This window comes from Pan troglodytes, chromosome 15 (assembly GCF_028858775.2).
Source record: "Pan troglodytes isolate AG18354 chromosome 15, NHGRI_mPanTro3-v2.0_pri, whole genome shotgun sequence".
In the NCBI taxonomy this organism is placed as follows: domain Eukaryota; kingdom Metazoa; phylum Chordata; class Mammalia; order Primates; family Hominidae; genus Pan; species Pan troglodytes.
The window spans coordinates 32,686,094-32,708,013 of NC_072413.2; the positions used below are offsets into that span (position 1 = coordinate 32,686,094).

Here is a 21,920-nt window from a genome sequence, read left to right on the forward strand (position 1 = left end):
TTTTTGAGATGGAGTCTCGCTCTGTGGCCCAGGCTGGAGTGCAGTGGCACGATCTCGACTCACTGCAACCTTTGCCTCCTGGGTTCAAGCGATTCTCCTGCCTCAGCTTCCTGAGTAGCTGGGACTACAGGCGTGCGCCACCACACTCGGCTAATTTTTTTTTTTTTTTGTAGAGATGGGGTTTCACCATGTTGGCCAGACTGGTGAACCGCCACCGTGCCCGGCCAAGATTGACTTTCAATTTACAACAGCTTTTAACTAACTTCTAGCTATTTGACTTGGGAAGTCGAGAAGCAAATAATTTCTAAACATCCATTCAGATGCTCAAGGATGCCCCTGGAAAGTACAGTGATAGTACATTATCAATTTCCCCTGAAATTACAACTTTTTTTTTTTTTTTTTGAGACAGAGTCTCACTCTGTCACTGAGGCTAGAGTGCAGTGGCGTGATCTCGGCTCACTGCAACCTCCGCCTCCCGGGTTCAAGCGATTCTCCTGCCTCAGCCTCCCGAGTAGTGGGATTTCAGGCGTCCACCACCACACTCGGCCCACAACTTCAAATTTTAAAAAATGCATTATATAGCAGGAAATGTAAACTAATGCATCTATCCTCTTTAAGAAATTAATCTGGGCCAGGCGCGGTGGCTCACACCTGTAATCCCAGCACTTTTGGGAGGCCAAGGCAGGCGGATCACTTGAGGTCAGGAGTTTGAGACCAGACTGGCCAACATGGTAAAACCACCCCACCCCCAACTCCGGCTCTATTAAAAATACAAAAATTAGCTGGGTGTGGTGGTGGGCACCTGTAATCCCAGCTACCTCAGAAGGCTGAGGCAGGAGAATCGCTTGAATCCGGGATGCAAAGGTTGCAGTGAGCCAAGATTGCGCCACCACACTCCAGCCTCGGCAACAGAGCGAGACACCGTCTCAAAAAAAAAAAAAAAGAAAAAGAAAAAGAAAAAAAAGAAAATTAATCTGGCCAGGCGTGGTAGCTCATGCCTGTAATCCCAGCATTTTGGGAGGCTGCAGTGGGCAGATCACTTGAGGTCAGGAGTTCGAGACCAGCCTGGCCAACATGGCGAAACCCCATCTCTACTAAAAATACAAAAATTAGCCAGGCGTGGTGGCAGGCGCCTGTAATCCCGGCTATTCTGGAGGCTGAGGCAGGAGAATCGCTTGAACCTGGGAGGCGGCGGTTGCAGTGAGCCAAGATGGTGACATTACACTCCAGCCTGGGCAACAAGAACAAAACACTGTCTCACACACACACACATACACACACACACACACACACACACAAAGAAAAGAAATCAATCTGAAGTCTTCCTCTGTTCAGGACTTCTAACTCAGAGACAAATTTTCAGACAGGCAGAGGCAAATTTCTCTAAATTTTAGGTTTCTAGGATTGATGATTAAGTTGAATGTAATGTTTAAGCTGTAGAAAGTATGCCTCTTTCCAAAAGCCTGTAGCTGGCCACAAATTAGTTCTGGGTGAAGCTTACTAATCATTAATGGATTTATGAAATTCAAACTACTTCAGAGTAAGCCTCCTGACAAGTAGGGAAAAAAATCCAGTTTTCTCATTCAGTTCTTTCCACCAAGCTAAAATGAGGATTCAATCTCAGATTGATGTTCCAAACTATCAGATAGTTTTAAATGATTCTAGAAGTTGAAGTGGAAAAATATAAATACAACAGCTGGTAGTAATTCAAGACTGGCTTATGTCAAACAATTGCATTTCTAACCTGAGTTAATTCAATAACGTGAAATTTGAAATAAGATTTTTTTTATCTTAAGTTTAAAATCATAAGGTTCTGTAATATTGGATGTCAGTTGGTTGCAGTTCTCACCTATTTGGAAAAAAAATTGAAACTACTTGTCGCTAAACCAATGGTAACTCAAAAACATTAAAGGCAAATATCTACTAAGGCACTATATTTCATTTCATAATTTATTTCTCCATCCCCCAAAAAAGCCATCACCTAGTTATTTATAGGACACTATCACTATTGCAACATAACAGAAAAATCTTAACATCATTGATAACTGTAGCATTTTAGTGTGTAAAATCTATATTAGATTTTAGGTGTCAAATCTATACTAGATTCTAATAGTGCACTCTATATTCAACCTCTGATTTAAAGAGTTTCAATTTAACCCAGCATTGTTTAAATTAATTTTAGAATGTGTTATGTCAGTCAAGATATACTTGCTTCTACTGAGAGACTTCTATTAAATATGCATTCAAGTATATATTTTACAAGGCATGACCTTGCAAGCCCTAAAGAGTGAGACTAAACTGCAGCTACAAATAAATGGTGCAGGAAATCAAAGCAAACTATATTCAGAGTCTAAATCCAAAATATGCATTCTGGTTCTTAAATTCCAGGTTTGGAAAGAAATGCCAACAGTAATAAATAAATAAACTGCTTTGAAAGCATCTCAAATTCCTCAAAAGTGCTTAAACAAAAGACTCAGCTTTGAGTACAACCTTAAGCTATCTCAAAACAAATAAACACACTTGATAAGGCTTAGAATGAAATTACCTCAGTCACTCACTGGAATGCAACAATGCATTCGCAAAGTTATTCTGAAGTAAGCTACTCCAACTAAACCACACTGAAAAGGAGAGAACGTGGATAAACTAAACATGTTTTGTGAAATACCTGTTTTGTATTGGCCTGAGTTTTTTAAAAGTTACATCTCATTCATTATCAGTATTTAATCTGCAAGAATATCATCAAAGGATGTCAATATGGACAAGCAGAGACAAGAAACATCAGACTTTCAGGGAGCCTATCTTCACAACCCTGAGTTATTAATTGAAGTTCTCGAAGTTAGATAAGTTAAGATACAGACAACGTGCTTTGCACAAATGCTTTGCTTATAGTAACCACTCAGTAGTCATTAACAAGAATTTATTAACTATCCACCAAAACAGTTTCAAACCCTACCGACAACTAACCACAAATTGCACCACTTTTCGGGCCGACTTCTACGGACGGTGCACAGAAGCAATAAATACACTTTTAAAACTCCCCAACTTGAAGACCAAAAAGATACAATAACTTAAACTGCTTTCAAAAACTACTGGAGTGTCATGCCTACAAATTCAGAACCTGGCTTAAAAGCTAGTTAACTGATTAGAATTCTTGGTAGACCCAAAGCCAACTAAATCAGGAACACTTAAAGGTCAAAGGCGTCCAAGCCGGGAGCGATGTGCTCCACTGTTACATGATCCCCGCCTCCTACAGGAACAGGGGACTGAACCAAAGGCAGTTGCGGCCGAAGTGCAGGCGACACACAGGGTTACACATCACCTTCGGAGATTTCCTCCAGGAATCGAGACGCTTCTCCCTTGCGTCCAGCGACTCACAGGTGACCCCGGATCTCAAGAGTTCTCGTCTCCCCCACCCCCCACTTAACCCCGCGAGCGCCGCCCTCGGCCCCCAGACCTCCCCCTGCCCCCCGGCTTCCGCGCACAGGACCGGCGGGGCCGCCGCTCCAGCCTCCACCCCAGGCCCGGGGCCTGGGAAATGCGGCCCCGCGGCCCGCGCCCCCAGCCCGGCCCCCGCGCGCGCGGCCGGGACAGGATACTGAACACCGTCCGCTCCCAGGGCTCCAGCATGTAGAGCGCCGTGACCAGCAGGTACTGGTAGTAGAACCAGGACATCTGCTTCCAGGCCCGCGCCAGCGCCATCCCCGCCATGCGCCTCCCGCGATGCAGCTCACACGTCAGTCTGTCCGGCCGGCCGCCCGCTCACGTCCTAAAGCCCCCGGCCGCCAGGCCCGCCCGCCCGCCACCCAGCGCCCATTGGCCCGCCCGGCCCCGCCGTCACCCGCGGCACGCCCAGCCCCGCGCGCGCCCCGGCCGCCAGCCCCTAGCCCCGCCCGACCCGCGCTCATTGGCCAGGCCGCTACCTCGCGTCGCGTCGTCCCCTCCCGTTTCCCCGCCCGGGCATCGCCCACGCTAGCCGGAGAACGGTCCCCGCGAGAGCGCCCAGCCGCGCCGCGCCCCACCCCGCCCGGCCCGGCCGGTGGTGGGCGGGGCGTCAGTGCCGGCCGGGGTCCCGGGGCCCGCGCAGCCCAGCGGGCGCTCGGTCCATCCACACTGGCCGAGAGCGCTTGCGGAAGAAATATTTCTGCAACACTTGTTATGCCTCAGGCATCCTTCTGAGAAGGAGGATTGCCAGGGAGAACCGGAATGCCTTCGGTTCCTTACCTTGTGCAGCTGGCGGCCTAGCTGGGAGACAAGCATTAATCAAGTCGTGATCCGTGTAAGAGGAGATAAGGGGCTGAGAGAGGGTGAGGAGGCGAACGCCACCTAATAAGGAGGTCTGGAAAGGCGTCCTTGTAGAAGGGATGCACATTCGGCCTCCTTCCTCCCTTCCCCCACCCATGCACACACACACACACAAACACACCCACCTAGACGGACATAACCCATGCACTCCCTAACCCAGAGACCGCTTACCAAAAACATCTATCTGCCCACCTCTTAGTGGCTGTAGGTAACCACCAAGTGGGTCAAGGCCAGAAGCGCGCTGATCTAGTGGGTTCTGCAGATGACAGGCAGCTTGAGATTGGTATGAGGGCTGGTGATACTTCCTAGAGATGCACTCCTGGATGCCCAGATTTTCCCACTGCCAGATGGGCCAGCAACATTGCACTGGCCACAAGGAGCTCCATGCACTGGTGTAGCATGTGAACTGCCACAATTAAATGGCCTGCTGTTTAAATGTTAAAAGTCTTCCAGGTTAAACATACTATCTTCCAGGTTAAACATACTACTGCTTAAACTTTAAAAGTTTCATGGTTAATAACTATTCATTAAAAGTATCAAGTGCCGGCCAAGAGCCGTAGCTCATGCCTGTAATCCAAGCACTTTGGGAGGCTGAGGCTGGCGGATCACTTGAGTCCAGAAGGTCGAGACCAGCTTGAGCAACATGGTGAAACCCCGTCTCTACCAAAAAAAATAAGTAAATAAATAACAAAAAGTTAGCCAGGGGTGGTGGCGTGCACCTGTAGTCCCAGCTACTCAGGAGGTTGAGGCGGGAGGATTGCTCGAGCACGGGAGGTCGAGGTTGCAGTGAGCCAGGATGGTGCCACTGCACTCCATCTTAGGTGGCAGAGCAAAAGAAAGGAAAGAAAGGAGAGAGAGAAAGAGAGGAGAAAACAGAAGAGAAGAGAAGAAAAGAAAGAAAACAGTAAGTAATATCAAGTGCCAGACATTGGGATAGCAAGCCAGATAGACTGAGACCTGCCTTCATAAAGTACCCAGTCTGCTGGGGAAGAGAGGCAAGTTAATGGATTACAGTGAGGTGTGGTAAATGATATTTTTGTGGATCCTATCCTTTAGGATACCAAGATAGCCCAGACAAAATCAGATTGGGCTTGTGAAAGGCTTCTGAGAAATGGTGCTTGAACTGAGTGTTGAAGGACAAGCAGAAATGGAAGAATGAATGAGCTTGGGGAAGAGAGGGTGAGACAGACATTCTAAGGATGAAGTTGTGATGTTTTTAGAAGACTGGAAGAACTTCCATGTGGCTGGAGCAAAAAGAATGTGTATGCAGTAGCAAGAGATGGGCCTAGACAGCAAACAGGGACCATATTCTGAAGGACCTTGTTTGAGAAGCTAAGAAATTTTTAACTTGATGTCCAAAAGTTACTGGAGCCAACAACTTAAATAAGATTTTCTTTCAGGGCTGGGCGTGGTGGCTCACACCTGTAATCCCAGCACTTTGGGAGTCCAAGGCGGGTGGATCACATGAGGTCAGGAGTTCCAGACCAGCCTGGCCAACATGGTGAAACCCCGTCTCTACTAAAAATATAAAAAATTAGCCGGGCGTGGTGGTGGGTGCCTGTAATCCCAACTATTTGGGAGGCTGAGGCAGGAGAATCGCTTGAACCCGGGAGGCGGAGGTCGTAGTGAGCTGAGATCACACCATTGCACTCCAGCCTGGGCAATAAGAGCAAGACTCCGTTTAAAAAAAAAAAAAATTGCTTTCGGAACAAGACTTGGGTGTGGGTAGTAGCCTGGAGGCTACTGAGGGAAAAAACAGGTTGGGAAGACATTACAAAGGTAGAACCCACAAACACTTGAAACCTCCTTACCCCTCAGAGATGCAGGTACACGTGCCCTCCTACTTTCAAACTTAACTGTTTTGGACTTCTTTCTGTCCCTGTTCCTGTTCAGGCACAGGCAAGCTCGTTCCTTTTTCCTCGAGAACTCCAACTACCCTCAGCATCTGGTGATGCTACGTAAAATTCACCCAAGATTGGAAGCATCACCCGTAGCCACCCTTCCTTTACTGAGCCCACTCCCTAGCACCATGTCTGCCAGGTGGTTGTCCTCACTGTTAGTAGCTCCCAATCCACTGCGTGTCTCTCGGAGACCAGCTCTACCACCTCATCTCACTAAAGTTGGTGACTGACTAGAAATGAGGAAAAGAGGCTGAGATCCTGGATGATGACAATACAAAGAAACCGAAGGAAGACGTTTGGCTGAAAAGATATTGATTTTGTTAGGATGAAGCTATGTCTGAGGTACCTGAGGGACACTTAAATGGAGTTGTCCAGGGGACAATTGAGCACATGGTTTGGAACTCAGAAGTGAAGCCTGAATGGAACTAGAGGCATATGAATTTTCAATATGTCCCTGGTCATTGAAGCCAGAAGAGCAGATGAGGTCACCCAAGGAAAGCACATAGAACAGGAAGAGCAGGGTACAGAATAAACCCAGAGATTCTGGCATTTGGCCAATGAGAGTCCAAAGGAAGCCAATACAGGAAAGGAGCTACCTGAGATTTGACAACAATGAGGAGAGACATACAGGAGAAGCTAATGGAGGAAGGGACAGCCAGCAGAACAAATGGCTCAGGGAGGATAAGCAAAATAAGGAAGGGAAGCACCAATTTGTTTTGTCCACATGGGGCTAGATTGATGACTCAGCATTTCATTGTGGAATGATGATAGGACAGAAGCCGGATTATAGAAGGCTGAGGAGAGAACAGGAAGTAAAACAATGAAGACAGTTAATTCAGGCTTAGTTTTGCAGGAAGCTTGCCTGTGGAGGGAAGGAGATAGAATGGTGGCAAGGGTTTCGGTTTGGTTTCATTTTCAGATGGGAAAGGGGTAAACAAGTTTATGGGCTTAGAGTAAAGACATGGATAAAGATGGTGGGCTGGGGGACCAGATCCAAAGCCTTAATAAACAGGAACTGGTAGCTCTTTCCCCAAGAGAAGGAGGATGGAAAGATGGGAGCCAGATGGACATAAACACAGACAAGTAATTAAGGAACTCCCTACCTTACAACATCAGTTTTCTTAGTGAAAAAATAAAGGCCTCTTGTTGAGAGTGAGCAAGATGTTGAAGAGTGGAGGGTATGAAAAAGAAAAAGGGAGATGGGAGAAGTTTCCTAAAGCTGCCTAAGGATTGTCAGGCAGAAAAACCATACAGTTTTTACCAACAATACACAAGTACCGAGTATATATAGAACTAGAGAAGTTGAATTAGGAGACTTCCTCCAAGGCAGGGTTTGCTGGATGGATACAATGGAGAAACAAGCAAGAAGGTTGATGGAGAGAGAATAATTGAAATAATGACTAGGAGAATTAGGTCACAGAGGGAAGTAAATGATAAAAAGATAAAATGGAGTAGTCCAGAGCTGTGTGAGGTTGGAAACTGTAGGAGTAGGTGCATGGGAGAGAGTCTATGTTGGAGGAGGAGGGCCACGGCTGTGCTTCTGAAGCTTAGGAGTACAGAAATAGGCCAGTCTTAGACAATGACCAGGCACAGGTTGTGACCATGGGATAGGCAACTAAAGTGGAGTGGAGGGGATAGTAAAGACCACAGGAAAGATACAGTTGTCCAGGATGATGGCAGGACTAAGTGTCGAGAGGAAAAGTCTGTAAAGCAAATGTCAAAGTCTTCAGTGAGCATAGAGAAAAACTCAGGAGACAGGTGGATGAAGGGGGCAAAGCCCAGTGGCACATGGTTTTGGTTAGGAGGCAGTACTGGAGAGCAAGAAGAAAGCCAATCCCACCCCACCCCCAGTCCCACCTCCAGCTCTGTGGTAGGAGGACTTAGGTCATATCCTCAGGGGAAAAGAAAGAGATAGAGTGTTCCCAAAGAGGGTGACAGTAGAGGAGTCTTTGTTTATACAGGTAAGTGAAGTCGGGGGCAAGAGAGAGAGGGTTGGCAAGAAGGGTTCAGTTGCAGGGATGTGCCTGGAAGATGGAAATACCAGGGCAGAATGGGAAGGCAGAACATTGGCACCTTAGCAACGTAGTGCTGATGGCTAAGTGGGCCAGGCTGACCTCAACATCTGACTTACAGCAGCATCAGGACAGACACCAGCAGGCCCCAAGTGGTTTCCAGGACTATGGGGCAACCACTGATTGCTGTCTAATCAGCAAACCAGGACCTTGACTCACTTTCAGTCTTTCAAATACATGTTAGTAAGAAGTCATTTTGTGCGTTAGCAAAGCTCAGCCCTGAGGTAGCAGGTGAGGCAGGTGATGGAAGCAACAAATAGCCCATGAACACTGCCCAACCTCAGGCGCTCTGCCCAGAGAGGAGAAGGGGCATAGGAAAGCATGTCAGCCCAGGGCTGCCAACCTGTTCAAAGCAGAGCCCTGGGTCAAAGCTACTGGCATAATTAGGTCTGAGTTGGGTATGCAAAAATAAAAATAAAAAAATAGAATGCCAACTGCAACAACTTACACACACACACACACACACACACACACACAGAGCCACATAGTTGTATTCATAAATAAGGTCAGTGCCTAGCTGAAATCTAATAAATAGACCTTAATTCGACCAGCATTTATTAAGGATCTAGTTACTATATATTTTCAGAATTTTGTGAAAATGCACAGTTTTTAGTTGGGTATGGACAATAAATATTTGAGACGGCATGGTGGCTCAAGCCTATAATCCCAGCACTTTGGGAGGCTGAGGCAGGCAGATCACTGGAGGTCAGGAGTTTGAGACCAGCCTGGCCAACATGGCGAAACCCCATCTCTATTAATAATACAAAAATTAGCTAGGAATGGTGGCATGTACCTGTAGTCCCAGCTACTGTGGAGGCTGAGGCACAAGAATCGCTTGAACCTGGGAGGCAGAGGTTGCAGTAAGCCAAGATCGGGCCACTGCACTCCAGCCTGGGCAACAAAGTGAAACTGTGTCTAAAAAAAAAAAAAGATATTTGTATTTTGGAATTTTTGTATGCTCTTTATACTACAAGAAACATTTGCTAAATATCTAGCATTTTTTTCCAGGACAGTTTCACAGCCTCTCTTCTTAAACTGCCCAATTCTATCCAATTCTCTCTTACTCTGCACTCAGTGGGCAGCCTCCCTCCTGCTCTGCCTCTCTTGTGCTCTCCCAATGCTCTGAGATCCTCCAAACATCCTTTACAAGCCCTCCCCTTCCTCACAACCATCACCACCCTACACTTACCACCGCACATTTTCTCCCAGCCTCATGAGAGTTATCTCTAATCTGTAAAGCTATGCCCTCCTCTTGGACTTTGTCACTTTCTGTCACAGATCAAGAGTCTCCTCTCTCTCCTCTTCCACTTTCCTGCACCTTCCAAACATTCTCAGCTAATCTTTCTGCCCTTTTTGAACTACTTCTCCCCACTTCGCTGGTCCAAATCCTTTTTTGGAATGAGAGTTACAAAATTACATTAAGCTATCTTTTTTTTGTCTGTGAAGTACCTGCAGTTGTGGTGATACCTAAAGACCTAGTCCAACCACCCCTCCAAAACATACAAAATCTGGGTTCTCTCTCTACCCCCTACTGAAACAATTTCCTCAAGTTTACCAAAACTTCCTTCAAGCCAAATTCAATGAAGTTTAATCATCTTCTTACTCAACCTCTCTGCAGCATTTCACACTACTGAACATTTCTTTTTTCCTTTTTTTTTTTTTTTTTTTGAGACGGAGTCTCACTCTGTCACCCGGGCTGGAGTACAATGGCGTGATCTCGGCTCACTACAACCTCCGCCTCCTGGGTTCAAGCGATTCTCCTACCTCAGTCTCCCTAGCAGTTAGGATTACAGGCACGCACCACCACGCCTGGCTAATTTTATATTTTTAGTAGAGACAGGGTTTCACTGTGTTAGCCAGGCTGGTCTCGAACTCCCGACCTCAGGTGATCTGCCCACCTTGGCCTCCCAAAGTGCTGGGATTACAGGCATGAGCCACCGCGCCCGGCCACTGCTGAACATTTCTACCTTCTAAAAACTCCCCACAGTCTTGGTTTCTACCACAATGCACTATCCAAACTGCTCCGGGAGTTCTCACTGCTCCTTGGATTCCTTTGAAAAAACCTGTTTTCTTCTGCATTCCTAGAGATCTGTTGGCTCCTCTGCCTCTCCCCATTCATGCCTGCTTCCTCAGGTGGCTCGGCCCTCCCTTTGGATCCCAAATAGCACTTCAGGTCTTTATTCTACCTGCTGGCAGGATGTATTTAAATATAATTAAAATGATAACGATTATCACTAACACATTACAATCATCTGGTCCTTCCTAGTTTACAGAGTGCTTTCATTATCTCATTTCATCAGAGCAAGTACGGCTCCTATTTAATAATGGACACTGAAGTTCAAGGACACAAACTAATCTTGCACCACAAACTAACTTTTCTTTCCACCTTTCTCATTCCTGTTTATGACAGAAAGAACCTTGATTTTCAGGCCAGAAATGGCATACCAGTTTTACATCCCTTTTCCTCCTCCCACCCCTTGTTTCTGTCCCTGGGTGACAACGAGTCATTCCTCCAAGTGTCTCAGGTCTGCCTCCTTTGTTAGGATATGTCCCCATACAACCTCACTCTCAAGTGCGTGAGCTGACTATTGTCACCCAAACGTGGCTTACCTGCTGCCGCTGGCTATCCCTGTTTATTAACCGTGGATCATCTCGTACTTTCAGATCCAAGAAAACTTCTATACTAAAAGTATTTCCAACCTATGAGAAAAAAAATGACAGGTTTTCAGAAAACTATTTCATGTTGTCTGTATCCTGAAAGTTTTCACTTGTCTTTTCAGTTCCAATTACCTGGTAGTTCCACCAACCCCTTCACTTACTGCCCACTGCCTTGTGCCCACAATACAGTGGCTGAGCCAGTGCCAAGTTACAGAAAGACCAATGTCACATGACCTCTGCTCTCAGAGAGTCTATGGTCTAAAAAGACATAAGTTCATATGGCCTATGGAAACGATGATGTAATTAAGTTTAAGACTGTACTGGCCAGACGGTGGCTCACGCCTGTAATCCCAGCACCTTGGGAGGCTGAGGCAGGCAGATCACCTGAGGTCAGGAGTTTGAGACCAGCCTGGCCAACATGGTGTAAACCCCATCTCTACTAAAAATACAAAAATTAGGCTGGGCGCGGTGGCTCATGCCTGTAATCCGAGCACTTTGGGAGGCCGAGGTGGGCGGATCACCTGAGGTCGGGAGTTTGAGACCAGCCTGACCAACATGAAGAAACCCTGTCTCTACTAAAAAAAAAAAAAAAAATACAAAATTAGCCGGGCGTCATGGCGCAAGCCTGTAATCCCAGCTACTCAGGAGTCTGAGGCAGGAGAATCGCTTGAACCTGGGAGGCGAAGGTTGCAGTGAGCCGAGACCGTGCCATTGCACTCCAGCCTGGGCAACAAGAGCGAAACTCCTTCTCTAAATAAATAAATAAAAATACAAAAATCAGCCAGGCATGGTGGCAAGTGCCTGTAATCCTAGCTACTTGAGAGGCTGAGGCAGGAGAATCGCTTGAACCCGGGAGGCGGAGGTTGCAGTGAGTAGAGATTGTGCCATTGCACTCCATCCTGGGCATCAAGAGTGAAACTCCATCTTAAAAAAAAAAAAAAAAAAATGTGTAAAGGGCCTACCTTTGCCAGGGGCTGTGGGAGTGATAGGGCAGGTAGCATAGAGCCAGCCCTTGAGGAGTTCATGGCCCTGTGTAGGAGACATGTGCACACAGGAAGGCCACAAAATATGGGATTCCCCCTGCCTGCTAGGTTTTCATGATATTCCTAGACTGACAGCCACAGTAACCTCTGGGTTCTAGACCTGAGTCCCTCCTGCTGGGACACAGCTGAGCTATTCCAGGAGCACTGAGGGAACTGTTTGTTGGGGTATGAGAAAGAAAAGGAGGAGATGAAAAGCCAGAGGGTTCCAGGGCCAGCAGATGGAAAAGCAGGGGTGACATTTGGTTCCCAGGGCAGAAAAAGTGCTGATCTGGTCACTCGATATAGGGAGGAAAAAGATCAAGCAAGGCTAGTAAATTTGAGTATAAACAAAAGAAAACCCTCAAGATATATTACACAATGTCTCAAAACACAGTAAAAGGTTGCTAAAACTTTTATGCATTTTTTTATTATAGCAAATACTGAAAGGCACAAATAAAGAAAATAAACAGAACTACTATCAACATTTCATCTATATGTATTTTATTCAAATAGGCTATCATTGTGGAATAAGAAGAGTTCAGCAAATGCATGTGCCTCAAAATGGAACAGAATCATCCAGGCTTGGTCTCATGCCTATAATCCCAGCATTTTGGAAGGCCGAGGCAGGTGGATCACTTGAGGTCAGGAGTCCGAGACCAGCCTGGCCAACATGGTGAAACCCCGTCTCTACTAAAAATACAAAAATTAGTGGTGGCGTGCACCTCTAGTCCTAGCTACTAGGGAGACTGAGGCAAGAGGATCCCTTGAACCCAGGAGGTGGAGTCTGCAGTGAGCCAAGATCGTGCCACTGCACTCCAGCCTGGGCAACAGAGCAAGACTCCGTCTCAAAAAAAAGGCGGGCACAGTGGCTCACGCCTATAATCCCAGCACTTTGGGACACCAAGGTGGGCAAATCACAAGGTCAGGAGTTCAAGACCAGCCTGGCCAACATGATGAAACCCCGCTTCTACTAAAAATACAGAAAATTAGCTGGGCATAGTGGTGGGCGCCTGTAATCCCAGCTACTTGGGAGGCTGAGGCAGGAGAATCGCTTGAACCCGGGAGGCGGAGGTTGCAGTGAGCCAAGATCACACCACTGCACTCCAACCCAGGCAACAGTGTGAGACTCCGTCTCAAAAAAAAAAAAAAAGGGTGTAGAGGTGGGGCACAGGTGGGCACAGTGGCTCACATCTGTAATCCCAGCACTTTGGGAGGCTGACATGGGCAGATCACTTGAGGTCAGGAGTTCAAAACTAGCCTGACCAACATGGTAAAACCCCATGTCTACTAAAAATACAAAAATCAGTTGGGTGTGGTGTGGGCGCCTGTAATGCCAGCTACTTGGGAGGCTAAAGCAGGAGAATTGCATGAACCCAGGAGGTGGTGGTTACAGTGAGCCGAGATGGCGCCACTGCACTCCAGCCTGGGCGACAGAGCAAGACTCCATCTTGAAAAAAAAAAAAGGCAGCGAGGTGGCGGGGGGCAGAATCAAATTTGGAGTTTCTCTCAGCAATTTTCTGTGTAAACACATTGAACTATGGCTAAATATGGTAATTTCATTCAAAATAAAGGAGTTCCAAGAAGGTTTATCTAACCACCATACATACAGTAGCTAACCACTTAGCTACTGTATGCCAGGCCCCAAGGCCTGGTTTCTTTTTTTTTTTTTTTTTTTTGAGACGGAGTCTCACTCTGTTGCCCAGGCTTGAATGCAGTGGCGCGATCTTCGCTCACTGCAACCTCCGCCGCCCGGGTTCCAGTGATTCTCCTGCCTCAGCTTCATGAGTAGCTGGGACTACAGGCGCGTGCCACCACGCCCAGCTGAGGCCGCACCCGGCCTCCAAGGCCTGATGTCTAATACTGTTGTTTGGCACTACCCTACTCACTAGTCACTGCTGAGAAACCAAGGAGCAATGGAGGATGTCCTGGTAGACGAGGACCCCTGATGTCAGCTGACAATCTAGATGCCAGTACTTTAGGTGATTTTCTAGATGAGCAGCTGGCAGTGAAGGCTTTTATCCCACCACACAGGGGCTTTACTGTCAGCACCATCAGTCCCTACTCTGACCTCAACTCTTCAGGAAAATGAAAACTTGATTTTCCTTGCAAAATGCATTATCTACAGACCTGTGGAAGGAGAAGGGTGGCAGGATCTTGTCCTCTTCCCACCAGAAATAAATGCAAAGAGTCCATTCAAATACCCAGATAAATGAAAGAGGAGGCTGAGAGAGGGAGGTCCAGACTGCGAAAGCCGATGAGAACGGAGGAGACCAAGGAGTCGAGGCTCGAGAAGTCAGAGGCTGAGGATACAAGGAGACAAAGAGGCTGAGACTCCAAGGATGCAAAAAAGGTGTGGAGGCTGGGGAGTCAGAGAAAGCTGAGGAAGCTGAAGAAGTTGAAGAAGCTAGTAGTTGAAGAAGAGGCTGAGGAGGCTGAGGCACTGAGGCTGCCGTGAGAAGGGGAAGGCTGGAGGTGCAGTGTTTGGCTGGAAGGGTGGGGCTCTGCTGTTTGGAGGAAGGGATGTCCAAGAGCAAGAGCCAAGTGTGCCCTGTCAGATGCCATCAGTCTTGAACCAGCCTGTCTCTTTAGCAAATGAATGTAAACTAGAGGCTCTATTTAAACTAGTTTCACATAACATCTCCTACTTCTCCTGACTCGTTCTAATTTCCATATCCAAATATAGTAGTGATTTCATGGTTAGCCTCCTTTATGTTGCAAATAAATATCAATCCGTGCCCATTGTGTCATTCTTTGTATCCTTTATAATAACCTCTGGGGATACAGATAGAATAGAATATAAAATAATTTGCCGTGGAAACTTGATGTGAAAAGCAAATCATTTTGACAGATGACCAGCAATTTTAGGGTGCTTACCTAAAGTCTAAAATTCATATGTAGGTGATCTGGCTATTTTATAGAGAGATGATTCAATTAGCAGTCCACTATGAGGCAGAATTCTATAAAATAATAATTTGTTAAAGTAAAATAACTTCTATAACTCTGAAAATTATATCAAATAGTTTTTAGACTGTGCTATTTGAGCTGAACATAACTGAATCAATTTAAGGTCCTGAAAGAGTTCGAACAAATTTAAAGTGGAGGTGGTTTCCAACTATTTGCTTAAATTACACATCTGGTCATTAAAGCAAATTAGTGTTTTGTGTCATTGACGCTAGAATGCTGAGCTTCCTACTGCTTAACTTCAGTCCCATCTGGAATGTGTATTACATAAGGCCAGGGACTTAGGAGCAGATGTCCCATATCATTCTATATCACATTATATATTATCTAATTATAAGTTTAGAAATTATATGTACAATAAAAGCTGGATTATCTGACATTGCCCTAACTCATGTTTTTTGTTTTTTGTTTTTCGTTTTGAGACGGAGTCTTGCTCTTCTCGCCCAGGCTGGAGTGCATTATCTTGGCTCCCAGTTTCAAGCGATTCTGCCTCAGCCTCCCGAGTAGTTGGGATTATAGGTGCCAGCCACCACACCCGTCTGTGTTTTGTATTTTTAGTAGAGACAGGGTTTGGCCATGTTGGCCAGGCTGGTCTTGAACTCCTGATCTTGTGATCTGTCCGCCTCGGCCTCCCAAAGTGCTGAGATTACAGGCATGAGCCACCATGCCCAGCCCTAACTCATTATAATTTTATGAATTATGTGTACAATAAAGTTGGATTATCTGTCATTGATCTAATGAGTTCTAGGAATTAGAATCTCTGATACCCTCCCAAAACAAATCTTCATGCTAGTTGGCTCCTGATATGGCTTGGCTGTGTCTCCACCCAAATGTCACCTTGAATTATAATAATCTCCATGTGTCAAGGGTAGGGCCCAGTGGGAGATGATAATTGAATCATGGGGGCAGTTTTTTCCATACTGTTCTCCTAGTAGTGAATAAGTCTCATGAGACCAGATGATTTTATAAAGGGTTTCCCCTTTCGCTTGGTTCTCATTCTCTCTTGCCTGCTGACAGGTAAGACATGACTTTGCTCTTCATTTGCCTTCAGCCATGATTGTGAGACCTCCCCAGTCATGTGGAAATGTGAGTCAATTAAACCTCTTTCCTTTATAAATTACCTAGTCTCAGGTATGTCTTTATTAGCAGTGTGAGAACAGATTAATACAGCTACTAATGCCGAAATTCAACAAATGTCAACACATTTTGAAGATGTCAGAGTTGTTTCAAAGTCTTTAGATAAGCAGAGTAAGCCAGGGGAAAAAACCTTTCTCCTAAAATTCAAACAATAAGAAAAGCTTCAGAGATTCATTAGAAATTCCCCTTTTAGGCTGTGCATGATGGTTTATACCCATAATTCCAGTGCTTCAGGAAAATTGCTCAAGGCCAGGAGTTCAAAACAAGCCTGGGCAACATAGCAAGACCCCTATCCCTACAAAAACTAAAAAAAAAAAAAAAATAGCTAGGCATGGTGGCACACATCTGTAGTCCTAGCTACTGGGAGGTTGAGGCAGGAGGATCACTTGAGCTCAGGAGTTCAAGGCTGCAGTGAGCTATGATCACACTACTACATTCCATCCTGGGTAACAGAGTGAGACCCTGTCTCCAAAAAAACAGAAAACTAAAATCAAACTGAAATAATTGAAAAATATATTAAATGTGATTACACAACATAGGAAACTGAAGAAAATTACAGAAAAGGGAAATCAACTGCAGAATATTCATTAAAATAATCTGGCTTCCACATAGACCAATGGAACTGAAAAGAGAACCCAGAAATAACACCAATTATGTAAAGCCAACTGATCTTCAACAAAGCATACAAAAACATAAACTGGGGAATGGATACCCTGTTTAATAAATGGTGCTGGGAAAACTGGCAAGCCAACATGTAGATGAAACTGTACCCCCTGCCTCTCAGCTTATATAAAAATCAACTCAAGCTCTCCCTCTCCCTCTCCCTCTCTCCCTCCCCCTCCCCCTCCCTCTCCCCACGGTCTCCCTCTCCCTCTCTTTCTCTCCACGGCCTCCCTCTGATGCCGAGCGGAGGCTGGACTGTAGTGCTGCCATCTCGGCTCACTGCAACCTCCCTGCCTCATTCTCCTGCTTCAGCCTGCCGAGTGCCTGGGATTGCAGGCGCACGCCGCCACACCTGACTGGTTTCGTATTTTTTTGGTGGAGACAGGGTTTCACAGTGTTGGCCGGGCTGGTCTCCAGCTCCTAACCACGAGTGATCTGCTAGCCTCGGCCTCCCGAGGTGTCGGGATTGCAGACAGAGTCTCGCTCACTCAGTTTCAATGTTGCCCAGGCTGGAGTGCAGTGGCTGACCTGGGCTGGCTACAACCTCCACCTCCCAGCTGCCTGCCTTGGCCTCCCAAAGTGCTGAGATTGCAGCCTCTGCCCGGCCGCCACCCCGTCTGGGAAGCCAGGAGCGTCTCTGCCTGGCCGCCCATCGTCTGGGATGTGAGGAGCCCCTCTGCCTGGCTGCCCAGTCTGGGAAGTGAGGAGCGCCTCTTCCCGGCCGCCATCCCATCTAGGAAGTGAGGAGGGTCTCTGCCCAGCCTCCCATCGTCTGAGATGTGGGGAGCACCTCTGCCCCGCCACCCCGTCTGGGATGTGAGGAGCGCCTCTGCCCGGCCGGACCCCGTCTGGGAACTGAGGAGTTTCTCTGCCCGACCGCCACCCCGTCTGAGAAGTGAGGAGCCCCTCCGCCCGGCAGCCACCCCGTTTGGCAAGTGAGGAGCATCTCTGCCCGGCAGCCACCCCCTCCAGGAGGTGGGGGACAGCCCCTGCCGGCCAGCCGCCCCATCTGGGAAGTGAGGGGCCCCTCTGCCCGGCCGCCACCCCGTCTGGGAGGTGTACCCAGCAGCTCATTGAGAACGGGCCATGATGACGATGGCGGTTTTGTCTAGTGGAAGGGGGGGAAGTGTGGGGAAAGGAAAGAGAAATCAGATTGTTGCTGTGTCTGTGTAGAAAGAAGTAGACATGGGAGACTCCATTTTGTTCTGTACTAAGAAAGATTCTTCTGCCTTGGGATGCTGTTAATCTATGGCCTTACCCCAAACCCCTTGCTCTCTGAAACATGTGCTGTGTCCACTCAGGGTTAAATGGATTAAGGGCGGTGCAAGATGTGCTTTGTTAAACAGATGCTTGAAGGCAGCATGCTCGTTAAGAGTCATCACCACTCCCTAATCTCAAGTACCCAGGGACACAAAAACTGCGGAAGGCCGCAGGGTCCTCTGCCTAGGAAAACCAGAGACCCTTGTTCACATGTTTATCTGCTGACCTTCCCTCCACTATTATCCTATGACCCTGCCAAATCCCCCTCTCCGAGAAACACCCAAGAATGATCAATAAATACGAAAAAAAAAAATCAACTCAAGATGGATCAAAGACTTGAATCTAAGACCTGAAACCGTAAAAATTCTAGAAGACAACATTGGAAAAATTCTTGTAGACACTGGCCTAGGCAAAGAATTCATGACTGAGACCCCAAAAGCAAAGGCAATGAAAACAAAAATAAGTAAATGAGACCTAATTAAACTAAAAAGCTTCTGCACAGCAAAAGAAATAAGGACGGGAAACAGACAACCCCCAGAATGGGAGAAAATATTTGCAAACTATGCATAGAACAAATGACTAGTATTCAGAATCTACAAGGAACACAAACAAACCAGCAAGAAAAAAACAATCCCATCAAAAAGTGGCCAAAGAATAAGAATAGATATTTCTGAAAAGAAGATATACAAATGGCCAACAAACATAAGGAAAAAATGCTCAACATCACTACTTATTAGGGAAATGTAAATCAAAACCACAGTGAGGGCCGGGCGCGGTGGCTCACGCCTGTAGTCCCAGCACTTTGGGAGGCCGAGGTGGGCAGATCACAAGGTCAGGAGATCAAGACCATCCTGGCTAACATGATGAAACCCTGTCTCTACTAAAAAAATACAAAAAATTAGCCAGGTGTGGTGGCAGGTGCCTGTAGTCCCAGCTACTCGGGAGGCTGAGGCAGGAGAATGACATGAACCCGAGAGGCAGAGCTTGCAGTGAGCCGAGATCGCAACACTGCACTCCAGCCCGGGCGACAGAGTGAGACTCTGTCTCAAAAACAAAAACAAACAAAAAAAAACAACACAGTGAGATACCACCTTACTCCTGCAAAAATGGCCATTTTTTATTTATTTATTTATTTTTTGCAACAGTTTCACTCTTGTTGCCCCAAGCTGGAGTGCAGTGGCATGATCTTGGCTCACTGCAACCTCCGCCTCCCAGGTTCAAGTGATTCTCCTGCCTCAGCCTCCTGAGTAGCTGGGATTACAGGCATGTGCCACCCATGCCCGGCTAATTTTGTATTTTTAGTTGAGACAGGGTTTCTCCATGTTGGTCAGGCTGGTCTTGAACTCCCAACCTCAGGCAATCCACCCCCCCCCCCAGCCTCCCAAAGTGCTGGGATTACAGGCACGAGCCACCGCACCTAGCAAAAATGGCCATTATTAAAAAGTCAAAAAAACAATAAATGTTGGTATGGACGTAGGGGAAAGGAAATATTTATACGCTGCTAGTGGGAATGTAACTTAGTACAACCTTTATGGAAAACAGTATGGAGATTCCTTAAAGAGCTCAAAGTAGATCTACGATTCTATCCAGCAATCCCATTACTGGGTATCTACTCAAAGGAAAAGACTTTATATGAAAAAGACACTTGCATACATATGTTTATAGTAGCACAATTCACAATTGCAAAGGTGTGGAACCAACCTAAATGCCCATCAACTAATGAATGGATAAAGAAAATGTGGTATATATACACCATGGAATACTACTCAGCCATAAAAAGAAATAACATCTTTTGCAGCAACTTGGATGGAGGTGGAGTCATTATGCTAAGCCATTAGGCTAACACAGGAGTGGAAAACCAAAAGCAGTATGTTCTCACTTATAAGTGGGAGCTAAGCTATGAGTACGCAAAAGCGTACAGAGTGACATAATGGAATTTAGAGACTCAGAAGTGGGGGGTAGGAGGGGGACTAGGGATGAAAAACTACATATTAGGCACAATGTACACTACTCAAGTGACAGATGCACTAAAATCTCAGAATTCACCACTACTTAATTCATCCATGTAACAGAAAACCACTTAAACCTCAAAAGCTATTTAAATAATTTTTTTTTAAGACAGAGTCTCACTCTGTTGTGCAGGATGGAGTGCAGTGGTAGAATCTCGGCTCGCTGCAACCTCCACATACAGGCTCAAGCGATTCTCCTGTCTCAGCCTCCCAAGTAGCTGTGATTACAGGTACCCACCACCATGCCTAGCTAATTTTTGTATTTTTAGTACAGATAGGGTTTCGTCATGTTGGCCAGGCTGGTCTCGAACTCCTGACCTCAGATGATCTGCCAGCCTCGGCCTTCCAAAGTGCTGGGATTGCAGGCGTGAGTCACCGCACCCAGCCTGCTTCTGTCTGTTTAAAAAATACTTTAGGCCTGGCCGGGTGCAGTGGCTCATGCCTGTAATCCCAGCACTTTGGGAGGCCGAGGCGGGCGGATCACCAGGTCAGGAGTTCGAGACCAGCCTGGCCATAGAAATATGGCCGTCTCTACTAAAAATACAAAAATTATCCAGGTGTGGTGGCAGGCACCTGTAGTCCCAGCTACTTGAGAGACTGAGGCAGGAGAATTGCTTGAACCCGGGAGGCAGAGGTTGCAGTGAGCCAAGATCGCGCCACTACACTCCAGCCTGGGTGACACAGCTAGACTCCATCTCAAAATATATATATATATTTTAGGCCTGTAATGCCAGCACTTTGGGAGGCTGAGGCGGGTGGATCACCTGAGGTCAGGAGTTCGAGACCAACCTGACCAATATGGTGAAACCCTGTCTCTACCACAAATACAAAATTAGCCGGGGGTAGTGGCACGCCCCTGTAGTCCCAGCTACTCGGGAGGTTGAGGCAGGAGAATCACTTGAACCCAGGAGGCAGAGTTTGCAGTGAACCGAGATCGTGCCACTGCACTCCAGCCAAATAAAAAAATAAAAATAAATTAAAAAGAAAAGAGACAGAAGCTAGTAACTTTGGGCCAGCAAGCAAATAATAATAATAATCTGGCTCCAATATTCCTAATAACATACAAAGAATTCTTACAACTCAACGTAGAAAAGATAAACTAGTGGCATAAATCCTTCTGTCTTCCTACAGAATCTTTGTTAATGTTGACTTTACTCCTTAAAAAAAAAAACAACAAAGCCAGGCATGGTGGTTCATACCTGTAATCCCAGCACTTTGGGAGGCTGACGCAAGTGGATCACCTGAGGTCAAGAGTTCAAGATCAGCCTGGCCAACATGGCAAAACCGCGTCTCTACTAAAACTACACACACACGCATACACACACAAAATTTGCCAGGTGTGGTGGAGCATGCCTGTACTCCCAGCTGCTCAGGAGGCTGAGACACAAGAATTGCTTGAACCCAGGAGATGGAGGTGGCAGTGAGCCTAGATCTCCCCATTGCACTACCGCCTGGGTGACAGAGCAAGACTCTGTCTCAAAAAAAAAAACAAAAAACAAATGCGGAGAGAAGCAAGTCTAAAAAAAGAACAAAAATAGATGAACTATACTTTTAAATAGACAAAAGAGCCGGGCGCCGTGGCTCATGCTTGTAATCCCAACACTTTGGGAGGCCGAGGCGGGTAGATCACCTGAGGTGGGGAGTTCGAGACCAGCCTGACCAACATGGAGAAATCCCGTCTCTACTAAAGTCTCTACTTAGCCGGGCATGGTGGCGCATGCCTGTAATCCCAGCACTTTGGGAGGCTGAGGCGGGCAGATCATGAGGTCAGGAATCCGAGACCAGCCTGACCAATATAGTGAAACCCCATCTTTACTAAAAATACAAAAATTGGCTGGGCGTGGTAGCACACGCCTGTAGTCCCAGCTACTCGGGAGGCTGAGGCAGAAGAATCCCTTGAACCCAGGAGGTGGAGGTTGCAGTGAGCTGAGATCT

General features: G+C 46.7%; 1 protein-coding gene across 1 annotated transcript in view; it reads right to left on the reverse strand.

Annotated features, from left to right (window-relative positions):
• The window catches only part of SPTSSA (serine palmitoyltransferase small subunit A), a 29,222-nt gene extending 25,450 nt beyond the window's left edge, over positions 1-3,772 (reverse strand). The window contains exon 1 of the mRNA XM_016925987.4: positions 3,597-3,772. Within this exon, the coding sequence (XP_016781476.1) occupies positions 3,597-3,708 (112 nt within the window). The 5' untranslated portion in view covers positions 3,709-3,772. The remainder of the gene's footprint in view (positions 1-3,596) is intronic.
• Between the last annotated feature and the right edge of the window lie 18,148 nt (positions 3,773-21,920).